The sequence below is a fragment of the Hylobates moloch genome, unplaced genomic scaffold (genome assembly GCF_009828535.3).
Source record: "Hylobates moloch isolate HMO894 unplaced genomic scaffold, HMol_V3 SCAFFOLD_19, whole genome shotgun sequence".
NCBI lineage: Eukaryota > Metazoa > Chordata > Mammalia > Primates > Hylobatidae > Hylobates > Hylobates moloch.
In genome coordinates this window covers 10,725,322-10,751,109 of record NW_026652294.1, presented here as the reverse complement: position 1 = coordinate 10,751,109, position 25,788 = coordinate 10,725,322, and the positions used below count along the sequence as shown (strand labels likewise).

The 25,788-nt window shown below is 45.7% G+C and overlaps 1 protein-coding gene across 7 annotated transcripts in view; it reads right to left on the bottom strand.

The window, feature by feature from the left end:
- Positions 1 to 25,788, bottom strand: part of ZNRF3 (zinc and ring finger 3) — a 176,873-nt gene that overhangs the window by 22,231 nt on the left and 128,854 nt on the right. Inside the window, exons 1-2 of one of the 7 annotated variants that reach the window (XM_058430998.1) lie at positions 2,827 to 3,278; positions 2,213 to 2,275 (exon numbers count right to left, since the gene is read on the bottom strand). The exons of 5 other annotated variants lie outside the window; for them this stretch is intronic. In XM_058430998.1, the coding sequence (XP_058286981.1) occupies positions 2,213 to 2,248 (36 nt within the window). In that variant the 5' untranslated portion in view covers positions 2,249 to 2,275; positions 2,827 to 3,278. Of the gene's footprint in view, positions 1 to 2,212; positions 2,276 to 2,826; positions 3,279 to 25,788 lie in introns of those variants that run through there. One more of the 7 variants, XM_058430997.1, reaches the window with a different exon arrangement.

Below are 25,788 nucleotides of genomic sequence, written 5' to 3'. Positions count from 1 at the left end.
GAGGCCAGCCTGGGCAACATAGACCCCAGCTGTAAAAATTTTTTAAGGCCGGGCACAGTGGCTCATACCTGTAATCCTAGCACTTTGGGAGGCCGAGGCAGGTGGATTGGCTTAGTTCAGGAGTTCAAGAACAGCCTCGGTAACACAGTGAAACCCCGCCTCTAATAAAATAAAATAAAAAAATTAGCTGGGTGTGGCAGTGTGCACCTGTAGTCCCAGCTACTCGGGAGGATAAGGCAGGAGAATTGCTTGAACCTGGGAGGCGGAGGTTGCAGTGAGCCACTGCACTCCAGCCTGGGGGACAGAGTGAGACTCCATCTCAAAAAAAAAAAAAAAAAAATTAAAATAAATACATTGGACATATTGGACATACACTGTTCTGTACTGTATTTCCCCCTTAACTCAACAATTTACTCAACAATACTTATATGCATTGATGTGGAAAAATATTCATTCTTCTTACCAGCTACACATATTATTCCATTGTATGGTTATTCAGGGCTCCTTTAATGACCATCTCCCTGAGAGGCACGTAGCAGATTTCTACATTTTCTCTGTTATAAACAGTGCTGTATTCATATCCTTGTACTCATATTCTGGAGGCATCTGTCCTTAAAATAGCCATGAGTGGTCCTGCTGAGTCAAAGGGTATAGATGTCCTATACATAAAGGCGTTGCTTGGGTGCCAGGCATACCCTTGGAGATTAACAGAAACTCCCAGGAGCTAGGAGGTAGACCTTACTGACCACGTTGGTATGCCCCATAAAGCCTAACATGGCTGGGCGCATTGGCTCACGCCTGTAATCCCAGCACTTTGGGAGGCTGAGGTGGGCGGATCGCTTGAGGCCAGGAGTTTGAGACCAGCCTGGCCAATACAGCAAGACTCCGTGTGTCTATTTAAAAAAAAAAAAAAAAAAGCCTAACAAAGCAGACTGCCCTGGGTGTGGTTCATAGTCAAATTCTATTTGCATTAACCATGTATTAATTTAGTTGTTCCACGGTAGTTATTAACTGGTTACTATGTGTTCTAGACCCTGGGGACTCATACAGCAGCTGGCAGCAAGCATGGTCACAGACCCCTGTCCTCACCGAGCACACATCCTGCCTGTGGTGCTGGTAGAGCCCTCCCTGAAGAGTCCAGGAGAGTCACAAGGAAGAGCATGTACATTTAGTTCCAAGGGCAAATGGGTAAGAAATTAAGAACATGGCTTCACTTGCCTCATATCTCTATAGTAGCCTTTCCCAAAGTGTATCTACTAAGGGAATGATTTTCCTGGTCGGTGTCTTGAGAAATGCTGCATATTCCAGAGCTATCCCTGACACATACATCATTAACATGCTAGAGCCTCCTATTTTACCCAGCATCCCAAACTTTTTTGGACACAAAGCCTGTTTGCAGCAACTCCTGTTAACACTCTCCCTTCCATGGAGCAGGCTTTAGGACTCTGCCCCAAGGCTCATGGTATGTCAAGGCGAGAGGAGTATCATCCCCTTAACCCACTTCCCCTCACTCTAACTCACAGGTGGAAGGCTGACGGATGTGACAGAAGACCTACATTTTGATCTGGAAACCAATTACTAAATGGCACCCATAATTTAAATGAGATGGTTATCAGTATGGAAACATTCGAGTATACAGTTCCGTTTGACAACTACTGAAGAGGGCCAACTGTGTGCCAGGCATCCCAAAGAAGACACAAGCCAGGACCTTCTGGAATTGTCTGTCATAACACACTTGCTGCTGTCCTGGGTGAAGAGACCTTGCTTAGCAAGCAGCAGCATGAAGACACTGAGGTCTCTTCCCTTCTTATCCAAGTGAGTGTTCACTTGGGGCTCTTCTCTGACAGACTTACACATAAGTAGTGTGACCGAAGGGGGAAGAAACCATGCTCATGGAGAATCTGAAATGGCACCAGAGTCCCAGGGCTTGGTTCTCAGGACTTGGCATTCTGCTTTATTTTGGGTCCCCAGGTTACTTCTGCAGCTATTCGCAGAGCACAGCACACTGTCCCGGACATTTCTGGGTTATTTCTTGCTCAGGTGGATGTGGGTGCAAGGGGTCTTGCCATGGGCCTGCTCTTCATACAATCCTTACTTCCCTACAACCTGGGCACCCTCCTCAAGGAGGTACCCCATCTCCCCCATTCCTCCACCCATGGCGCAAAGTCAAAACTGCAGCCCTTTGCCTTTTCACCTATGCCCAATGGCTTACCAAATTTTGCTGATTCTGGCTTCCAAATCCATCCATCGTTTTTTCATCCCCACTGCTGCCACCCTGGCCAGGACACCAGATTTCTCACGAGTCCCAACAACATTCTTCTCTGGGGGCTCCTGAGCACAGCCCACCTTGCATACCCCTGCCCCCTCCCCAACACGGTCTCCATGCAGTAGCAGAGGGACCATTCTCAATCATGGATCTGACCTGCACCACCCTTCTCCAATGACTGTGCTGCTCTTAGGGCAAGATGTGACCTCCTCCTGCTTATTGTTTCTGAACACAACACTCAAACTCCTAAGTTGAATTTAGATTGAGCTTTTTTTTTTTTTTTGAGATGGAGTCTCACTCTGTCGCCCATGCTGGAGTGCAGTGGCACGAACTTAGCTCACTGCAGCCTCCACCTCCTGGGTTCAAGAGATTCTCCTGCCTCAGCCTCCCAAGTAGTTGGGATTACAGGTGTGCACCATCATGCCCGGCTAATTTTTTCTATTTTTAGTACAGACGGGGTTTCGCCATGTTGGCCAGGCTGGTCTCGAACTCCTGGCCTCAGGTGATCCACCCTCCTTGGCCTCCCAAAGTGCTGGGATTATAGGCCTGAGCCACCATACCCGGCCTAGACTGAGCTTCTTTTAGTTCTCTTCAAAATCCCAAACTCAATGGTGGCCACATTTGGGGTAACAGGACACCAACCATGAGGAGCACGTTAACCCCCTCACCCCCCCCACAGGGTTCATCTTTACTGCTTCTTTCTGTTCAGGTATTATTCCCTCAGTCTGTGGTGCCCAGTGGCCTTATGCTGTGCTCTGCCATGCCACTGTGGCACTTATGACGTCACACTGTCATTGTTTACTTAAAACGCCTCCTTCACTAAAGGGCAGCCAGTGTGTCAGACTTCTTTCCTGCTGAATTCCCAGAACCTGGCAAAAGGCCTGGCACAGGGTAAATGGCCAAGAAATGTTTGTTGATTAACCTAAAAGATCAGCTTTTGCCCTAGGGGTTAGCATCAAACACCAAGGGCCCTGCTACTGAAAGCACTGATTGCAGCTCATTCTAGGCCACCTATCTCCTCCCTTTGACTTTTGAGAAAGGTCTGTTCTCTACCAAATCTTCTTGGAACATAATATTCTTCGTACTTTAGATTCTCAGGATTCACTTTCTTATTACTGGTGCCATCTTCTGCTGTTGCATTTCCCGACAGCCTTTTTACTGGTTGTCCGTTCAAATGCAGGCATCGTGTCTCTGGCCAACCTTGGCCCCAGGCACTAAAAGTGGCTTGGCCTTGTTGTGGATCTGTATCAGGCCCCAGCCCCTGCGTGTGCTCATCTCTGGATATCAAAGCTCTCTGAAAACAAGCCCAACCACTTGCAGGGTTTGTTCCTTCCATTCTGCAGGAATGGGAGCCTCCCTTAGTACCTTTACTAGAAGAAAGCTGGCCAGATGACTACGCTTGGCCATGTCCACAAGAACAGGCTGTATGTGAATTTTTACAGCCTCCTCCCATTATCACTTAGGGGGCCTTGACTTTCCTCTAGCCTAAAAGACTGATGGAGTTCATCCTGCAACCTGCGGAGAAATATGGCCACACCACACAGCGGCCCAATCCCCGTAAAGTGCAGGTTTGGTCACTTTCCCCACCTGGTGCGAAGCTCTGGAGCTTTGGCTCTCTGGGTGAACTGGTGGCAAATTCTACCACAGCTTCAAAATCCCCAACTCAATGGTGCCCTAATTTGGGGTAACGAGACCTAAGCATAGGCTTGAAGGCTTGAGAGACACAGCCATCTAAAGCCGGAGCCTGGAACACATCACTGCTGAAATGCAGGGCGGCAGGAACCAGCCCTGTTTCTGTTGCCACCACCAGGCCTGCTCCTGTGGTCAGGGAGGGGAAAAGGGCCGTTAACACGATGGAGAGCACCCAGCCGGTCCTAGGGACTGGCCACGCCTGACACCCACAGGTCCCTCTTGGCAGGTCCTACCCCAGTCCAGAGAGCCCAGGCTCTTTGAGTCCTGTTAGGCCCCTCCCTCTGGAGGCCACTAAGTGGATTTTAAATCCTTACTCCTCACTTTTTCCTTTCCTCCTCCTCGAGTTCTTCACTTAGTAGTGACCACCCAGGCACCAGGCTCTTGAACATTCTGGTCAGCTGCTGTTCTCTGAAGCATGAGTCACTGCATGACACAGGACATTCTCGCTGGGCAAGGGGGCTCCCAAGGCCTGCCTCACCAAGGGCCCTGTTTTCCGACAGAAACTTTTCATTCCGTAGGAAATGAGGTCACACACCAGAGCACATGGGTAACCGGTGAGAAAATCCTGGTGCCAGGAAGGGGGGGGGGGGCGGGTGGTGGTAGAAGAGGGGAGGCAAACTAGACCCTGACACTCACGAACCAGCAGGGGGAATCACCTGTGGCTCTTGGGTAATTTGTACTAGGGTGGGGATGAGGAGGGTGGAAGAAAGGGACGCACACAGCTTTAAAAAAATCTGGTTTCTTTTAAAGTATATACAACATACATGATTTTACTAAGCCAAACTTGCAGGACATTTGGCTAGCTTACTTTCAAGACTTGGAGCCCCTTAATCTACGGCCTACAAGAGACAACACACAGGAGGTAAAGAGGGGCAGGGGCAGGAGCGGGGGCGAGAGGCCAGGGCGGCCAGGCGGGCTTCACTGCCTGGGGGGTTGGGAGGTGAGGGTGGGTGGCGCAGTGCTGCCAGCTCCACCCGCCGGCTCCTCGCTCCAGGGCTTGGCTGCAGCCCGGCCTGACCTTCCAGGTTTCCCTGGCAGGAGATCAAAGCGCTGAAGCCACAAACACAGCTCAGAACTCCGAGGCCCTGCGGCCAACATCCCCCCTCCCGCGGCTCCTCTCCGCGCCAGGAGCCCTCCTCCTCCCCACTCCAAACCCTCGTGCACCGCCCTGCAGGGTCCCTCCTCCCCTCCACCACCCTGCTTCTCTATGTTCCCCCTGCCCCCGAACCTCCAATCCAGTGGGCCGGGACTTTCGGGGCGGGCTGCCATCCGGCCTTCTCCGACCCGGGAAAGTGCCCTTCTCGCCATAATTAAAGTCATTAAGCCTCCAAAGGCTCCCGTCGGCTGCAGCTTCTGAGTTCCGGAACGAAGATGATGCATTTTAAGTCCTACTTAAGATTATGCTGATCTATTTAGGAGACATGTAGCAGCGAGAATTCAGCGGTTAAGTTAGTGGTTAAGACTGCCTAAGTTTAAACAGTGTTACTTATTCTCAAAATATGTAGCAGCCCCACTTAATTTCTCCTAATTAAAGGTACCCGACTGAAGAGGCTGGAGTCCGCGGCCATTGCACAGGTTGGTACCCTTTTCACAATCAGAAACTAGTGGGTGTCAAACGGAAATGCATTTCCCTAGATCTTAATCTTAAACATAGACGTTTAGACCAGTTCCCAGAAACACAATGATCCTCTTTGTTTTAACACCTGACAAGGAGCACCAAAAACCCAGGAAAGCCTGTCCACACCCTCCTGTTCCATCGATACTGTGGGGTGAAAGATGTTATGGAAAAAACTGCAGTTGGGTTGTTTCATTACCTGCCTATGCCTGGAAGATAAGCTTTTGGAAGAACCTGGAAGCCGTTATCTTGGTTGAGTTTCCAAAGTCCCACTTCAGGCCAAATCTTATATAGTCAGCAACTAGAAACTTCAAAAAGGACCACCCCCCTTCAATGCATATGGCAACTAATTAATATAAACAAGTGTTAATTAGGTGGCAGCATCAGGCTTAACGAGGAACAACAGTGCCTGCAAAGTCTGGACACCCTACAGCCTCTCTGGAGGATGAGAGGCGGTGGGCAGGCTCTCTCTGAAGGCTAAGTTCCTCACAGGGACAGCTGTGCTTCTCAACCTTTGCTCATTGAGGAGACAACTGGGGAGATTAAAACAAAAACAAAAACAAAAAAACTCTTGCCCAGGACCTACCCCTAGAGATGATTTGATCTATGTAGATAAAACCCCAGCAGCAATATATTTTTTAGAAGTTTCGCAGTTATTTTAAAATTCAGATAGGGCAGAGAACCACTGATCTAACCTAAAATCACACACGGCCTCTGGCATGACTGTCCAATGCACCTTCTGGAGTTCCTCTCCTGATTCAGTTGGACTGGTGTAGACCCAGAGGCCATCTAACCAGCACGCACTGGGAATACTTACAATGAGGCAAAGGAAGGTGTTAGAAAATTGCTGAATCAGGTGGTAAACTCATTGAGAAGGCAGAAGATTATTTTGATTACACGATTTTCTTATTTTTATGAAGAGGAAAGTAATTTGGATGAAAGCATTTTTGCTTGCTTCTAACATTCGTGGGACAGGGGACAAGGGCTAACAAACTAGTAAATAAAATAGATCTTACTCTTCTATCTTGACATATGTACCTTCATAAGAACTTGAAACATAGGTTCCAGGTGAGCTTTCTAACTCCTTGGAGCCCCTCGCCAGAGCATGTCAGTGTGGAGACAGCTGACCCCTCGTCCACCCTGCACTTTGAGGGGGTTGTAAACAGGCAGGTGAACACCCCAGGCTTTGAGGCCAAGCTGTGTCTACATCCTTGGGAAGAGGGGCATGCTGCCAGTGCACTGTGCCTCCAGGAGGATGGTCCTAGAAGAGAGGTCTGTAAGGGCTGGAAGCCAACACAAGGTCATCTTAGGGGAGTTTAGGGATGCTGGGAATGGTTTGGATGGGGGCTTCCCCTTGGACTCCTCACCCTGTGGCCAGAAGGTTTAAAAGAGGGGCTTAAAGCACAGCCCCCCTGCTTGGTCATAGAGCGGTACTGAGACTCCAAGAGGGAAAGTAAGGAAAGTACCTATTAATGTTCCAGGCAAGGCACCGAGTGCTTTCAAATGGTACTGAATCTGCAGAGCAACTCTGCAGGGGAGGTGGTGTTGATCCCCATTTTACAGCTAGAGGCTCAAAGGTTACATAACCTGCCCATGGATACTTAGCCACAAAATGGAGAGCTGACATTTGACCTAAGACTCTCTCCATAATCCCAGGCCAGAGAAATACTCACATTGTCCCAGGGGATTCTAAAATCAAGTGTAATGGAGATACGTGCACATATATTAATGTGAATGCTGAACCTCCAAACATTCCATTAATAGCTTATGTAAGTATTATATTTCCTGGTAACGCAAGGAAATTCCAGATAGCTCTTATCCTAACCCACTTGGTCTCCCTTCTCTTGAAATTTTCCTTTACAAATGTCATGCAGCTCATGTAGTCAACATAAGGAGGGATTTTTTTTTCTCCCCTCGCTGCCTATCACACTCATCGCATCACATCTGGCCGTCCCTGAGAGGTGGCAGGGTGGAACATTTTCCTACTTTTGTACAGGGTTACCTGCTTAAAAACTCAGGTCTATTTAGTCAAAGACTATTTCATCCAAAGGCGTTATATTCATTGCCACTGTAGCCAATGCAAGTTCACAAACACTACAACTTTCATCCTTTATTCTTAAGGATCTAAGTTGTTTCAAAATGATCCCCTGTGTACCCTATGATATTGACTCCTTTTACATGATTTTGTATTAGTAGAGTTTAAGAAAAGTTTCGTTATCTCTTCACCTTAAACCAAAATCATTTAAAACAGCTACAGAATCAAATTCCTTTCTCTAGAGAAGGAGAGTTACATGGCCCCCCTCAGCCATGTTATTCTTATCTGGGTGCAGTCAGTTTGATGACACCCTACCAAAGCCAGGCTGGCCAACCCAGGCTCTTTTTAGCACTGCCATAGTGGAATAGCAGGAAGAAAAGGGGGTACCTCACACTGCTCGGACTGAAATCCTAGCTCACCTTCCCAGCTCTGTGACTGTGAGCATGTGATGAATTTTCTGTTTTATTTCATCTGCACAATGGGGATGACACTGAATCTATCTCCTGAAGGCTTCTGGAAGTTGACATGACATGTTACACTTCATATACACGCAGGGACGTCCCAGTTTAGGCCAAGAAATGATGACACAGCATGAGTCTGGCGGAGGGTGGTCAGTGGCTGTCAGCCCAGTGGTATGTCGGAATGCCTGGGGGAGCTTATTAAATAATAGAGGGGGCCAGGCATGGTGGCTCATGCCTGTAATCCCAGCACTTTGGGAGGCCGAGGCGGGTGGATCACCTGAGGTCAGGAGTTCGAGACCAGCCTGGCCAACATGGTGAAACCCCGTCTCTACTAAAAATACAAAAATTAGCTGGGCATGGTGGCAGACACCTGTAATCCCAGCTACTCGGGAGGCTGAGGCAGAAGAATCGCTTGAACCCGGGAGGCGGAGGCTGCAGTGAGCCAAGATCGCGCCATTGCACTCCAGCCTGGGGGATAAGAGCGAGACTTCATTTCAAAAATAAATAAATAAATAAATAAATAAATAATAAATAAATAAATAAATAAAATTAAATAAAAAATAGAGGGGTAGACTCCTCCCTGGAGACTGACTGATGGGAACTGGGCTGGAGGTAGATCTAGCCTTTGTAGGTTTGAAAGCTCCTCAGGCCAACTCTTAGGTGCAGCCAAGATGTGTAACCACAGACTAAGATGCTAAGGAGGTAAGAGAGGGAGAGATGGTGAGCTGGGAATGTGCTCCTTAACCTAACTCATCAAGCCCTTGTTCTTTCCCTCCTACAATGGCCCAACTGCTTCTCAGCTACATTTCTAGTTTTCAAGAAACCCACTTATGCTACTCTACCTCAGACTTAAGGAAAGCGCTTGTTAAAGAGAAAATGCGTCTTCGAGGCAATAAACAACTGAACTTTTTGTGATGTCTGGGGAAAGATACCCCCAAAGCAGAAGTCTGGGTCCCTCACAATCAAAAGCCTCCAAACAACAACGATCACAGGCATCCTCTGGTCACCAGGTCTTGGCATGGCACCTGGAACCCAGCGGGCACGAAAATGCTGGGCAGACACGGCCATGGGCACAAGAGCAACCATTTATACGGGGCAAGCTTTTGGGCTTCATGGCAGAAGTCCTCCTGACTTTTGGGTCCAGGTCTTTGGCCTCTATGCCACAGGAGTCCCAGGGTCTTGCATAGGAGCCTCTGCCTTGAGTAGGAGAGAGCAATGGAATGCAAGTTCCAGATGGGTCTTCTGAGATAACAGGATAAAAATAGAGAAAGATGAGAATCTCAAGGACACCATTTTCAGGTTTAAGTCCTATTTTTAAAAAATGAAACACATGCTTTCTTGAAGTAAGCCCTCAGACATACTCTGAACTGAGCTAACCAAGTCACAGAACTTGTATGTCAACTGCCCAACTAATATCCACTTCTCTGCGATAAGTGGTGACAGTTCTGCCATTAGAAGGAATTTTAGTGATGGGGTCTGGGCGTGTGGAGAAGGGATATTGGCCATAGCAATCATGAGTTAGGCTGTAAAACATAAGTTAAACGCAGAATGTCCTATATTGAATTAGACCCGAAAATGTAGGACATTTTCGGGTCTAATTCAAGTAACAAATGCTATAATCACCTTTCCATAGGCTAACAGAATGAAGGCTGTGTCAAATCTATGCTTTTGTTTCTCCCAAATGCGTTCCAGTCCTGGTACTCAATAAATAGTCATCACAATGGTGCTGATGATCGAGGGGGAAGGAGAAAAGTCCAGAGTCATCAAGCTAGCCTTCCTCAGCCCAAAAGCTAATGCTAGCTGGAGAATAAAGGTGCTCCCAAGCATCCCTACCACACATCTGGGGTGTAACAATAATCATTAATACTACTTTCTGTCCTGTGTTCACAATCCATCAATGCCCCTCTCGGGCTGGAAAGCAGCGAGGGGCTTGCAATCCACTAGGTTAAAGAAATGGAACTAGAGGCTGGACACGGTGGCTCATGCCTGTAATCCCAGCACTTTGGGAGGCTGAGGCAGGCAGATCACCTGAGGTCAGGAGTTTGAGACCAGCCTGGCCAATATGGTGAAACCCCGTCTCTACTAAAAATACAAAAAATTAGCCGGGCATGTTGGCCTGCACCTGTAATCCCAGGTACCCAGGAGGCTGCAGTGAGCTGAGATCATGCACTTGTATTCCAGGCTGGGTGACAGAGCAAGACTCCGTCTCAAAAAAAAAGAAAGAAAAAGAAATGGAACTAGACCAACAAGGGAAACAAATGGATTAAGAGTTTTATTGGGTGGGATTATTTTGAAGGATGCTCAATACAGTTCTGCAATGGAGGAGCCTGGACGGGGGTGATGTGTGCCATAGGCTGGTGTGGTCAGGAAAGACTTCATGGAGGCCAAGCTGCCAGAATGAAGAAGAGAAGGCCAGCCAGCAGCTGGATATCAAATGTGCTGGTGGAGGCGGCAGACACACCAAGTAGCATGAAGGGGAGAGGTTAGCAAAAGGTGGCATAGAGGCTGGGTATGGTGGCTCACATCTGTAATCCCAGCACTTTGGGAGGCTGAGGTGGGTGGATTACTTGAGGTCAGGAGTTCGAGATCAGCCTGGCCAACATGGTGAAACCCCGTCTCTACTAAAAATACAAAAATTAGCCGGGTGTGGTGGTGGGCACCTGTAATCCCAGCTATTTGGGAGGCTGAGGCAGGAGAATTGCTTGAACCCGGGATGTGGAGGTTGCAGTGAGTGAAGAAGGCACCACTGCACTCCAGCCTGGGCAACAGAGCGAGATCCTGTCTCAAAAAAAATAAATAAATAAATAAATAAATAATAAAAAGGTAGCACAGGGTTGCATGGTTGGGTATTATCGTCCACTCACATGGCCATCGTATAAACTTAACAACTATCTAGTGATTACCCTTTCTGTTGGTGGCAGCTGGCACACCCACAGTTTAGTTTCTGGAACACAGCATCCAAGCAGTCACTATGGTTTACTGACATTTTTGGGTCACTACCTGAAATTTTATTTTTTCTCGAAGGGGTTCCCTAATCCCTACACCAAGGCCCAGTCCTGTGGCTATGTGCTTCCAGACAAAATATTCATTAATTTAACAAACTTACTGAGCATATACCATGAAGGTACAATTATATGCCAAAAGAACCTAGTCCTAAAAGATCTATTACCTCTTCTCATGGAGTTCCAGTAGTTATACTAGGGACCCTACATGCACAGCGAGAGGTAAGTGCCCTGAAGGAGAGGAATATCACAGGACTGCAAGAAGAAGAAAGGCACTGCTGACTGAGCCTATGTGTCTCCGCTTTATATCAACTTGTTATCCTGTGAACAGCAAACCTCAGTAGCAACGCACGCTGCCTGGGAACCCTCAGCAAATATTAAAACATCTACTCAATATTAACACTCATATTCACCAACAAATACAGGGGCAATTATTGTTTCAGGAAGGCAGATTAAAGTATAGCTTGACAGCCTTTAACTGTGCAGAAAATGTAAAGCAAAAAAAAAAAAAAAAAAAAAAAAACAGTTAATGCCTTTAAAAGTCATTATAATGAAAGAGACTCTGAACCACAGAAAGGTGGAGTTGGGCCGGATCGCTTCCTTTGGTCAATAATAGGTGAATGACTGTCATTAAGAAAAGGACTTCTTGCAAAAGAACAGCTTAATCCCAGGAAAAGGAAAGAGTAAAAAGGTTACATTAAGGGAATCAGGGATAATCTCTATCAATTACCCAGAGCCTTTCCTGTTAGGAAAGTCTCAAAAGAAGAACAGGAAAAGAGCTGGGTCATGATCCAGGGTGCTTACACTTTGTTTTATGATCCAGGAGTTTGGCAGACTGGTTTGTGGCTAAGTGGAGAGAGCTATAACTACAAGCACTGTGTAACCCCCACAAATAAGCAGGTAATTGTGGAATATGCCAACACTGGCTCAAGAGGCACCCAGCTATCAGGCAGGCATGGGGAACTGGCTGGCCTTTTGAGGCTAAACAAATCAAACTGCATACCTACCAGGTGGCTGGGACATTTGGAAAGGCTGGTGAGCCAAATCCAGAAGAGGGACCACAAACCACTCCCTCTGGAGGGAAGAGTTCTGGCCAGATAGCCCCACATGGAATAAATGACTGATCCTGCTTCTCTATTCCTGGGAGACAATGCAGCACATCCAAGGAGAGACTGAGCCTGCTTCTCCATTTGTGGGAGCTAATATAGCCCACTGTAGGGAACTGAGCCTGCTTCTCCATGCCTGGGAGTTAATGCATCCCATGCAAGGGAAGCAGCCTGCTTCTCCACTCCTGGGAGCCACTTGAAAGTCACTGCAGTCCTCATGCCGGGGGACAAAGAGGGTCTCTTAGGCAACATGGACCTTGACTATGGTCTATCTGAATCAAGTGTCCCTCAGTCCTGGAGTGGAATGAAAGCGCACCTAGTCCCATGTCCAAGATTTGCAAAGGAGGCATGACTTTCCTGAGGTCAGAGTGTGCTGGCAGCGGGGGAGGGTGTTCCATCAGAGCCAACTGCTTCCTGTCAACCCTGCCCCGACTTCTGTCGAGTCCATTAAGTTTTATAATATTGAAGATTTTTTGTTTTTTGGGAAATCAGAATTTAGAGGACTCCAATGTTAGTTTCTCAATAATAACTTTAATCAGGATCTATTAGTAAACACATAGACATTTTGTGTATTATTTCAAGCAATTTTTTATCAGAATTACAGAATTCCTGTACCAGGAGATTTGAAGCCAAGCATTTAAGGAAAGAATTTTTTAAAAACCAATTTGTTGGAGGTGAGAGGGGCGTGGAGGATGAGAAATTACTTAATGGATACAATATACATAATTCAGGTAATGACTACACTAAAAGCCCTGACTTTCCACTATGCAATATACCCATGTAACCAAATTATACTTGTACCCCATAAATTTATACCCAAAAAACTCTCATTTGTTACAGAGAAGTTGACTATAAAGGACCTGCTAGCAGGCAAGTGTATGGTAGCTTATAAGGGAGATGGAATCTTGAAAAGAAGGGTAAATTAAAATATTTTCAAATATACCAATTGAGTTCACTTAATAAATCTTAAAGTGAGTATCTGTAACAACAATAAATTCTCCAACCTACTGAGTTTGCTTTTAAGAGGATTAGGACATCTGCGTAACTCAGACTCATAAGACGGACAGCTGACGAAAGTCAGGGTTGTGGGGTTTTTTCCCCCCGTCTGAAACTTCATGAAGTAATTTAAAGTCAGGGTTTTTAACAGAGTACTGCTGGTCACACAGTCACATACCTAACCCTGTTCTCACACTATCATGAGACCATGCTACACTAAGATCCAGTGATGGGCAGGGACCAACCAAGACTCAGAAATACCAGGCTCCCCAAGTCTCCAGTCCTACTTCAGTTTTAGCCTTTAGAGAAAGTGTGTCTGGGATCAGGATCTGACAGTCAAGAGGAGGTTAGGTTTGGGGGTCACGTTAACAGCTAACAGATAAAGTTACAGATTAACTCTTCACTGCCATTAGTTGGTTAATGTACAATTCGTAGGTAACTTCAATCGTCCTGGCCCAAGTTCAGAGTAAAAAAAGCAGCGTTCTCTTTTCTTACTTAAAAAGTAATAAAAAGAAATGAACTACTGATATACACAATCCACATGAATGTATCTCAAAATAATTATGCTGCGTCAAAGAAGCCAGAATAAGCAGTATATACTGCATGATTCCATTCGTGTAAAATTCTATAAAATGCAAACTTGTCTACAGTAGGAGAAAGCAGATCAGTAGTTGTCTGGGGTTTGGCAGGGAAGCCAGGAAAGGGAGGGAGGGATTTTAAAGGGGAATTGAGGGAATTTGGGGGGAGTGACAGATATGTTCATCTTGATTGTGGTGATGGTTTCATGGGTGTGTGTGTGCGTGTGTGTGTGTGTGTATGTGTGTGCATATAGGTCAAACCTTATCAAATTGTCCACTTTAAATATGTGCTGTTTATCACATGTCTATTATACTTCAATAAAGATTAAAACAAGGCCGGGCACGGTGGCTTATGCCTGTAATCCCAGCACTTTGGGAGGCCGAGGTGGGTGGATCATTTGAGGTCAGGAGTTCGAGACCAGCCTAGCCAACATGGTGAAACCCCACCTCTACTAAATTTACAAAAATTAGCCAGGCATGGTGGCATGGTGGCGCGTGCCTATAATCCCAGCTACTTGGGAGGCCGAGGTAGAAGCATCTCTAGAACCTGGGAGGCGGAGGTTGCAGTGAGCTGAGATCTCGCCACTGCACTCCAGCCTGGGGGAGAGAACGAGACTCTGTCTCCAAAAAATAAATAAATAAATAAATAAAACAAGGAGTGAGGGGAGAATCTGCAACTATTCTTTTTCTATTATTGCCTCATTACTTCAAAGTAAAACTATTTTGACACAGACAACCTTTTACACCATGTGAATGCATTTAATTTTAGTTTTATAGGAAAATTCCAAAGCCAGTTTTAAAAATTATGCAGATTGAGCAAGATAATACCTCCTTCTGCTATCTACTAAAACTGGCTCAGTATTTTATTTTATTTTAATTGATTTTTTTTTTTGAGACAGAGTTTCGCTCGTTTCCCCAGCTGCAGTGCGATGGCACAACCTTGGCTCATTGCAACCTCTGCCTCCTGAGTTCAAGTGATTCTCCTCCCTCAACCTTCTGAGTAGCTGGGATTACAGTATTTTAAAACAGGCCGAGTGCAGTGGCTCATGCCTGTAATCCCAGCACTTTGGGAGGCCGAGGCAGGCGGATCACGAGCTCAAGAGATCGAGACCATCCTGGCTAACACGGTGAAATCCCGTCTCTACTAAAAATACAAAAAATTAGTCAGGCATGGTGGCAGGTGCCTTAGGCAGGCAGTCCTAGCTACTCAGGAGGCTGAGGCAGGAGAATGGCATGAACCCGGGAGGTGGAGATGCAGTGAGCCGAGATCGCCCCACTGCACTCCAGCCTGGGCAACAGAGTGAGACTCCATCTCAAAAAAAAAAAAAACAACACACAAACACACACAAAAACAAAGCCCCTCTCAATGAAATCTGGATGAATGTGTAAGTTAGACCAGCAGAATAGAGCCCACCTGGACTCTGGGAGGCAGGCAGACCCCAGGTCAGTAGACATGAGTATACAGTGGGCCCTCTTTATCAGTGGGTTTCACATCCATGCATGCAACCAACCACAGATGAAAAATACTCGGAAAAGAAAAAGGATGGTTGCGGCCAGGCGTGGTGGCTCACACCTGTAATCCTACCATTTTGGGAGTCTGAGGCGGATGGATTGCCTGAGTCTAAGAGTTTAAGACCAGCCTGGGCAGCATGGTGAAACCCCGTCTGTACTAAAAATACAAAAAAATCAGCCGGGCGTGATGTCATGCACCTGCAGTCCCAGCTACTCAGGAGGCTGAGGCACAAGAATTGCTTGAACCCAGGAGGTGGAAGTTGCAGTGAGCCGAGATCATGCCACTGCACTCCAGCCTGGGTGACAAAACAAAACTCTGTCTTGGAAAAGAAAAAAAAAGGATGATTGTGTCTGTACTGAACGTGACTTTTTTTCCTTGTCATTTATTCCCTGAACAATGCATTATAACAACTATTTATTAATAGATAGTACTTACATTGTATTAGGTATCATAAAGTAATCAGAGATGATTTAAAGTATAAGGGAAGATGTGCATAGGTTATATGCAAATACTACTGCCATTTTCTATAAGGTACTTGAGCATCTGTGGCTTTTGGTATCCATGGGGGCGGGGGGGTTGGAGAGGCGTCTTGCAACCAATTTCCCACAAATGTGAAGGGACAACTGTATTTCATCAAGATAAGGATAATCAAGATGGGGGTGGGTTGCATACTTGCTAATGCTGCCCACAGTCAGGGGAGCCCAGCGGCCTGAGGGAAATCCATATTTCCTATTTCTGGTTCTATCATACTTACTGATATCCTCAGGCAAAACACTTAATATTTGATCCCTAGTTTCCTCATCTGTAGAACTAAGACAGTGATTGTACTTTATAGCGTTGTTGAGGGGATCAAATAGTTCATGGGTGTAAAGTAAAGTGCTTGGTGTAGTTTGGGTACATGGTAGGTGCCAATTAATGATTGCTAATCATCGATCTAGTCTTAAATAACATGGCACTAAGGTGTTAATTGCTGCAAATCAGACAGTACTGCTTTGATAGAGGGGACCTGTGTTTGAGTTTTGAACTGGGTATTCTCAATTTCTTTAGTAATCGCTTTAGCTTCATGTCATGAATGCAGGTGGTACTGTTTTTCCCTGTACTACCTTCAGCTTTCACATGGGAACAGAATTAAAATAATCACAATTAAATGGGTCTTCAGAATTTAAGTTGTTCTGTTGTAATCTTCAATCTTTCCTAGCTCAACTGGAAGGAAGTTACATGATTGACCCAAAGAATCAAATATCTCCTGCCAAGTGTTACAAGACATTCACACCTCTTAAAGAAAATGGCCACAATATTTTATGATTCCTCCCATCAAGAAATTGAGTTTATTTTTCCACCCCTTGAATTTAGGCTTGGCCACATGAGTTGCTTTGGTCAATGGGACATGAGCAAATACAATGCCAGCAGAAGCTTGGAAAATGCTTGAGGGGATTGAATAGTTCATGGGTGTTCATGCTTGCCCTCTCTTGTGGCTGGGAACCCTGAGAATTATCATGTAAGAAGCCTGGGCTAGTCTACTGGATGATAAGAGACCACATGTTGAGAGGGCATGGCTACCCCAGATGAGGCCCCAAACACTTGAGTGAGGCCATCCTAGATCGCGCAGTCCCAGAGGAACCACTAGCTGACCACACAGATCAGCCAAGCTGGCCCAGACCAGAAGAACTGCTCAGCTAACCCACGGAATCATGAGCAATGAAAATGACTGTTGTTTTTAGGGTGCTATGTTTTAAGGGCAGTTTGTTATGCAGCAAAAGCTAACTGATATACCTGTGCTAAATGAATGTGCAGGGCCATGCTACCTCACCCGTGTTGTCATCTATACTATTGCTACTCTACCAATCTGTTTACATTGCTTTGTGCTCCTCAGCCTCTTTCTATTTTCTTCTCTCTGAGGTCTTCGAGTTCCCTTCACTGACTCTTACATGGTCCCAACTCACTTACTTGTTTTCCTTGAAGTCCTATGCTGGATCCCTTCTCTCATCCTAGTCTATACTCTTTTCTGGACAAGCTCATTCTGGACTCCTGGTTTGAATACACACTCCCCTATCTAACGACTTCTCAACCTTCATCTCTAGCCCTGACCCTTTTCAGGGCTAGAGTTCAAAGGGCTCCAGTTCAAAGTCAAAGTCAGGGCTCTAGTCCTGATCAAAGTCAAAGTCACCAACTTTCTCCCAAACCTACATTACTTGTCGCAGGTTAAGGGAATCACCATCATGCAAATCTAGAAACCCAAATCTTCCTCCTCTTCTCTCACTACCCCTTCCCCTTCCTCCCTCCACATCCAATCTCCATAGAGAATCATTCTTAAGTGGGCTCTCCCTTTGCATCCCTGCTACCCTGTAATGCAGCAGTTTCTGTCTCCAATCTTTTTCCAGTTCATTCCATACATGATGCCCTGAGCTGTCTTCTCATCCTTCTCAGATTCAAGTCTCAATTCCTTATAATGTTCAAGACTCTCCTTTGGATCCAGTTTGGATCTAGTCTGCCTGTCTGCCCTCCCCTCCCACGCTATTTGCCCTCCAAGCACCAGATGCTCCACCCACACAGTTCCCCTATTTCTGAAAAGTTAAGGTATACGCACATCTTCCAGCCGTTGCATAGGTTATTCGTGTTACCTCAACTGCTCTCCTGGACCCTTGATTACCTCTCAAAGCACTTCAATGCTTAAGGACACATCTAAAAGCCTCCTTTCTCTGCAAAACCTTGCCCAATTTTTCTAGAACAATTTCTATACCAGTGTAGCCTTTGTGTGAGCTCCTCTTATGAGTCTTTTCTGCACTCACCCTGGTTGGCGGATATAAGCTTTCTGTTTCCATGTCCCATTCATAGGCCTAGGGTGGCCACAGTTTCTGTCCTAGCATGCCCAGGACAGCCCCAGTTTACATTTCTCCTCCCACCATAACCCCTTCCATTCTCAAGTGTTTCAGCTTGGAAGACAAATGATATGGTCACCCTAAATTGGTCTTCCAGTGCTTGACAAAATCAGAGTATACAAGTCTGCTAATCCAGCTTCTCTGCGGTTCCTCTTCATATTTATTGTTTGACTGTCAGAAATGATTCGTCTGTGTTCACACTTGATTTGCTCAACTTTCCGCAGACAGCCTGGATGATCTTCCTCCCTGCAATTTAAAAATCACACAACACAGACTGCAAACTCAATTGTCCACAGGGGCCACATATAAGATTTACAGCAATGGATGTGCTGCTGCAGTGTGAGGACAGCAGAGAGTGGCAGGCACTGTGGCAGACTGGACAGTGCATGCCTGCCTGATGGGGGCAACTTCTAGGAAGCTGGGGGGCTTCCTTTACCAGGAAGAATGGGGCACCAGCACTGCCAGACCTTCTGATTTTTCAAGAGAAGGTAGAAATGTGGATTTTTATATTAAATCTTCCAATTCAAGTGTTAGCAACCAATTTACACTTAAAATACTGCACAGGTGTACCCTGTGTGGCTAATGCATCTTTGGCTTTCACAAAACTGACAGATCTCTGCCTGGAAAACATCTCACCTTTGGAAATGGAAATAGACAAGTAGACTCCAGAGGCTGAGCCTGTCTTTGACACTCAATGGCTCTGTCCTAAAGGCCATTTGTGGGGGCAAAGAATAGCTGTCTCAATTTCATAGAGAATATAGGGAGCAGACAACCTTCCTTTCTAGGCAAGTGTTACTTTTCCTTCCCACTTCATGTTTCTTGGATGAAAACATATTGCAGAGGTGGCTTTAGTGCACCACTGGGCGGGCACAACCCCTAGTATGCTACAGGTGCTTGACACAGGAAGGAAGTTTCTCCAGGTGAATGAACAATGCTCTGAGATACAGCAGCCTTACTCTGTTCATAGCTCACTCCAGCAGAAGCCAGTTCTCTCAGCTAGAGCAACTTCTTTAAATCTGAATATGAAAACATCTCCTTTGAAACTCCCTGGTTAATCAGTAATCACTCTTAAGTAGTAAGAGGTCATGCACATATTAAGGAACAAATACACTTCTGTTTTCATGGCTTTAACAGGTAATTTGCAAAAATCCCTAAATTCAAGCTCTGTCTCAAGTTCCACTGGGTCCTTAAATTAACCTTTATTGAACAAGTAAAAGGATGGCCTCATTCAGGCTTTCTCTACTATAATTATTCAGTGTTAGCAAGACTTTACTTAGTAGAACAAAGGAAGTGGGTTCTAGAAGAACCTCTTATTTGCTAGAGCTCCCACCCCCTGCCCTAGCAAAGCCTTGTTTCCTTATTCACTATTTTCTAAAGAGAAAGTTCTAACCCATTACAACCTGTCTCTAGGCTTTCACCTTCCTTCAAGGCGGTCACAAGCCACTTCACCTCCCAGAATGCACCTGACAGGGGCTGAGTGGACACTTCGTTGATCAGGTATCTAGATCTTCATGTGAACATGAGGTCAATACACTGTGCAGGTCTGCATGAACTATGACAACAACCTTCACTAGTACCAGGGGCATCATTTAGTAATGATCACTTAATCTCTTGCAACATTATTCAGTTCACAGTATAAGATACAACTCTCATCAGCCAAGCCAGTTTCAGGTTTTTTTTGTTTTGTTTTTTTGTTTTTTTGAGACGGAGTTTCACTCTTGTTGCCCAGGCTGGAGTGCAATGGCGCGACCTCGGTTCACCGCAACCTCAGCCTCCCGGGGTCAAGCGATTCTCCTTCCTCAGCCTCCTGAGTAGCTGGGATTACAGGCATGTGCCACCACGCCCGGCTAATTTTGTATTTTAGCAGAGACGGGGTTTCATCATGTTGGTCAGGCTGCTCTCGAACTCCCGACCTCAGGTGATCCACTCGCCTCGGCCTCTCAAAGTGCTGGGATTACAGGGTTAAGCCATCATGCCCAGCTGTCCTTCCCTTCCTAAAACCATGGGAGAGGGAAAGAAGTCTGGAAGGATTTTTTTTTTTTTTTGGAAACAGAATCTCACTCTGTCACCCAGGTGGGAGTGCAGTGGCACAGTCTCAGCTCACTGGAACCTCTGCCTCCCAGGTTCACGTGATCCTCCCACCTCAGCCTCCCGAGTAGCTGGGACTACAGGCCTGCGCCACCATGCCTGGGTAATTTTTGTATTTTTAGTAGAGACAGGGTTTCGCCATGTTGGCCAGGCTGGTCTTGAACTCCTGACCTCAGGTGATCTGCCCACCTTGGCCTCCCAAAGTGTTGGGATTATAGGCATGAGCCACCGTGCCTGGCCTGGAAGGAAGAATATTAACCCAAAGCCAAAAAACAAAACTGGATTTCAATTAAACTTTGGACTTCTTAGGCTACAATAAGCGTTAAAACAATTCAAACTGGTAAGTTATAGGCAATTATTAGAAAAATAAAGGTTTTTTATATACATCCTTTTGTATCACATAGCATATTATGCAACTTTCAGAGGATTTAAAAGCAATTGTCACACAATAGTCAAGTAGAGAATATTTAACGAGATACCTAAAATAAAGCAGCTAACTTTCTGTAAGACTTGAGTGCCTTCATTTTATTACTTAGCAGACAGGAGGCAGATACTAATACTTATATGGTAGCAAAGTGCTGTTTGATGGGTTAGAAAGTGACAGAATGACAGGAAGCATCAGAGCACACCCCAGGTTGCAGATGTGTCAAAGAACAGATGAGGGAGCGGAGGCAGGCAAGCTCTGATGTGGGGAGGGGGGTGTGCGAATCTTTCCCTCTCTTCTTTCAGCAACCTTGACTCTGAGCTCTTGGCTCAAGGCAGCCTATGCAGAGAAAAGCCCCACTCACCCAGTTTGTTGGCCTTGCAGCTGCATCACAATCTGCAGTTGCCCTGTTTGTTGTCTTTGTGTTTACTTGCTGCTAGTTGTCTCTCTGTCTCCTTTACTGACCAGGAGCCCCATGGGGGCAGTGAACTTGTCTACTTTAATAAGTACTGTATCAGCAGCGTCTAGCACGCTGCTTGTGATACAGGCAGTGCTTAATAAACATATGAATGAATTCCAAAAACAGAGTCTATATTTTACACTGAGCTTCAAAAGGGAGATACTTAGTCAAGCTCACTGCATCCAGGCTACCTTTAAGTGCAGCTAGGAGGCTGAAGCGACTCTGCTTTCTGTCAAACACGGAGCGGCAGGGAGATGGTGTGTAAGCCCAGCTTCTGAGCAGCTGCAGCTGCTGAACTGCTCTTGGTTCAGGGGTCCCACCTACATCAGGAGTCACATCACCCAAGCCTGCACTACAACTCCTGCAGGCCAGGGGGCTGCTGCCACTGGGGGAACCAGTGGGGACATTCAGGGGATAAATGAGTGACTTCAGATGACTGAACAACATCAAATATGCCACTAAGTGAGGGGGTAAGGGGTGAGACATGACCCCAAAGCAAGAAAACCATCAGTGATAATTAGAGTAACATGTCTCAGCTCTTCCTGAGGACAAGATTTTGGCTGGGATCCTCACTGTTGTCACTGCAACACTCGGAATGGCTGTGTGACTTTACAGCAGTGACACAGAAACGACCAGGACAGATGAAAAAAATCCGGGGAAAAGCTATTTAGGGGATAATATTGAGACTATTAAGACTTTCATAATGTTTTTCTCTGAACACAGACATTTTTAACATTTTTAGCAATGCAAGGCCATCCTGGGAAAGGCTACCACTGATATTCTGTGAGGCCCATGGTTGCTTAATGTTAGAGCATTGCGCCCAGCCTAACCAGGCCTCCAGGCCTACCCCATCCAGTGCCTCATGCTAATGAAGCAGCAACGCCAAAAATCCAGTATTATTCAATTTACTCCATATAATCACGCTTTTATGGCCTATACAAGTAATCTAAAAATCTGTGATAGAATCTGGTTCTTGATATCTGAGTCCCCTTCCAAAGCCACTGTCATAAATTTAGCCAGGAACGAGTCAAGCTGTTCATTAGGTACAAGTGCAAGTTGACATCCAAATTATCAGGGACCCTCTCTTAACACCATTTTGGTTGGATACAGCTTTAAATTAGCTATAACTGTAACTTGGCAAAGATTTTCAATAATAACAAAGGGTAAAAATTGCCACCATATTTTGCCATTTAATCAGCACATGTTCCAAGGAGACAAGGAATAAAATCAAAAACAAAAGGGTAATGTGTTGTCTTGCCTTATCTTTTTAGAGGGATCAATGTTGCATCTACAAACCCAGTTTTCTTTTTAGTCCTGGATGTACCTGTTTCCCAATGACTTCAAGTGGTTTCTAGAAGCTTCACTAAAAATTAAACTGAGAAGCTGGAACAAGGGAAGTTACCAACATGGAAGGGATACTCTTCATAGTCATCATTTTGCCCGACAGCAAACAGAATGGGCCATTTTTCTCCAAGTTGAAGCAGCCTGACCACAAGCAGAGAGCTGAAAAAGAAACATCTTGGGATTCCCTGAAAGCTAACTTTAGACAGCATGAGCAAGCTGAGGACTTCTGGGAAGTAAATGCAGCAGACATATTTGTCTAGCATGTGGCAACCAGGAATGGGTGGCTCTTCAACAACACTGGGCTTCCCAACAAAGAGGGGGTAGGAGCAGACTGTTGGTCAGGAACCTGTCAGTCTGTCATGCTGAACTGTATCAACTACCATCTATAGGCTTAAGTAACTCAAAGAACAGAACTGACGAGAAGAGCAGGAGGTCTGGAGCTAACCTGGGACAGAGCCATGGCTGGTGTCTGTAGCTTAGCCCCTTCCCCTGAGTCTCAATGTATTCACCTTTAAAGCAGGGTATCAACCAGCTCACAGAGTTGTAAACATTAAAGATGATTCTATCTGGACAGAGCCCAGCCTGAGACTCAGCAAGGAGTTGTGGTTAGGGAGAAGCATCCTTCCTATGTTAGACTAAAAAATGTGTAATTCCCCTTCAGAAATTAATCACTTAGACACAAGCATCCTGTAGTAAGCTGCGAATTTAACAAGTAAGTAAGTTAACGGCCCTTGATGGGGGCCCTTCCTACACCTACCAATGTGAAGGATGCTGAAAGGTACGTCTTTGTTTTCACTTCAGTTATCCACAACTATCTAAAATTGATTCTATCATTCACTGACCAGCTTGATACTTTGGGCCCAGAGAGCTCTACTCAACTGCCTTTTCAGGGCCAAAGAGAAATGAAATTGAGCAAAATCATCAGTTCTAACACCCTGAGAATACTGGGTCAGTCAATGATGCACCCACAACAAAACAACACTGGGGTGGGCAGGTTCTCCACATATGTGATACTTCTGGATGTTTTGAGAACTAAGGTGATCAATTTGAAAGAGAGCATAGTCCCTCTGCTTCACTATTTAGATCCAATAGTGAAGACCCAAATGGAAGGCTGAGGAGGGCTCCACACCCATTCAACTGGACCTTGGCCCTAGTGCCTCAGAGCTACAGTTCTCTCTTACTGCTTTGCATTTTGTTCACACTGCTGTTCTCCTTTGGAAGTTAAGAAACTTCACTTGCACTCTAAGCACGGATTTGAGTGTCTCATGGGGCGGGGGCAACATAAGATCCAACTTGGCTAGCAACTTCAAACGACTTGGCCAATCCAGGTGACCCAGCTGCTCCGGCCCAGACCAAGCCTTTTGTTTTGGATTAGGCTGGTTGCAGGGTCCCCTGGCTGTGGTGGGCCCACATTGTCGGCTTGTTGCTTCTTTCCCAAAAGAGGATCTTGTTACAAAGAGAAGCTGGAAATTTCTTTGCACACAAGCAGAGACATGGTGGCCCTGCAAAGGCCCCAGGGTAAGGATTAAAGAAAAACAAAATAGAAACCCTTCCATCTCTAATTAGGGTCTTCATTTGCCAAAGTGCCATTCCCCAGCGGGAGGATTTACATTCAGGCTGTTGCTTGGAGTTACTTGGAAAACGTCTCCCAGCAGGTTGGTTCCTCGGTTCAGGCTCCTTTGAGCCAACAGTTTCTGGTTACTTGGAGGAGAGCTGCCTGCATATTGTTTTAACTGGCCTAGCTTCTGCAGCCAGCTTAGCTGTGTGAACAATCTCCCATTCAGAACCTAAAGATAAAAGCACAGTTTGGTTGAAAAATGTTTTTTTTTTTTTGTTTGTTTTTTTTAATTTTTTTAAACTTGTGAATTACAGGTTTTGGAGCTAGCATTATTTCTCTCATACTCAAGAGTGTTTTTCCCCCTCTGCCTTTGGTTCTCTGCCAGCCAAGGCTGCATCCTGGAGTTCGGCCAGCCGCCAGTCCCCACTTCCTTGCTATTCACACCATGGGGCTGGTGGCAGCTGGCCACGGAGACGGACAAGAGCACCCCATTTGTAAGAGATTGACCACAGAATAATGTAGCCAGCCTGCTGGACCCCTGCAGCCAGCCTAGGGCACCTTTTGTATACTTCCTCATCATTCTTTGTATTCACAACAGCATTTCTTCTTGCACATCAAGACCCCAAGAGCCTAGCCAGGGAAGCATGAATTCTTTTCCTTTCTGAAATTCTTAGGGCAACAGTAAATTATAAACCAAGGCTGGGTAGGAAGATATGTTTGTGTAACCTTCTATGTGTTTAAAACAAAAAAAAGGTAGATGAAGATGAATTAAGGAGCAAGCACAAAAAAAGAGAAGAGACACTGAAAGCACAGGTGACGAAAGAAAAAATGGATAAAGTGGGCTTCATTAAGAGTAAAAACTTTTGGCCAGGCATGGTGGCTCACGCCTGTAATCCCAGCACTCTGGGAGGCTGAGGCGGGTGGATCACTTGAGGTCAGCAGTTGGAGATCACCCTGGCCAACATGATGAAACCCATCTCTACTAAAAATAGAAAAATTAGTTGGTCATGGTGGTGGACACCTGTAATCCCAGCTACTTGGGAGGTTGAGGCACAAGAACTGCTTGAACCTGGGAGGCAGAGGTTGCAGTGAGTTGAGATGGTACCATTGCACTCCAGCCTGGGTGCAGAGTGAGACTGTCTCAAACAAACAAACAAAAATGAGAAAAAACTTTTGTGTATCAAAGGATACTATTAATAGAATGAAAAGGCAAGCCACAGGATGAGAAAGACCATTTCATGTATATCAGGTAAGGGATCAATATACAGAATATATATGGTAGCATTATTTACAGTAATCGAAAGGTGGAAACAACCTAAGTGTCCATAGATAGATGAATGAATAACCAAAATGTGGTATATAGACAGAATGGGATATATATCATTCCATCGTAAAAAGGAATAAAATTCTGATACATGCTACAACAAGAGTGAACCTTGAAGGCATTATGCCATGTGAAAGAAGCCAGTCACAAAAGGACAAATACACGACTCCACTCACAAGAGACCTGGAGTGGTCAAATTCCTAGAGACAGAAAGTAGAATGGTGGTTGCCAGAGGCTGTGGGGAGGCAGAAGTGAGGAGTCTGGGTTTAATAGGTATGGAGTTTCCGTTTAAGAAGAGGGGCCAGACGCAGTGGCTCACGTCTGTAATCCCAGCACTTTGGGAGGCCGAGGCAGGTGGATCACGAGGTCAGGAGATCAAGACCATCCTGGCTAACATGATGAAACCCCGTCTCTACTAAAAATACAAAAAAAAAAAAAAAAAATTAG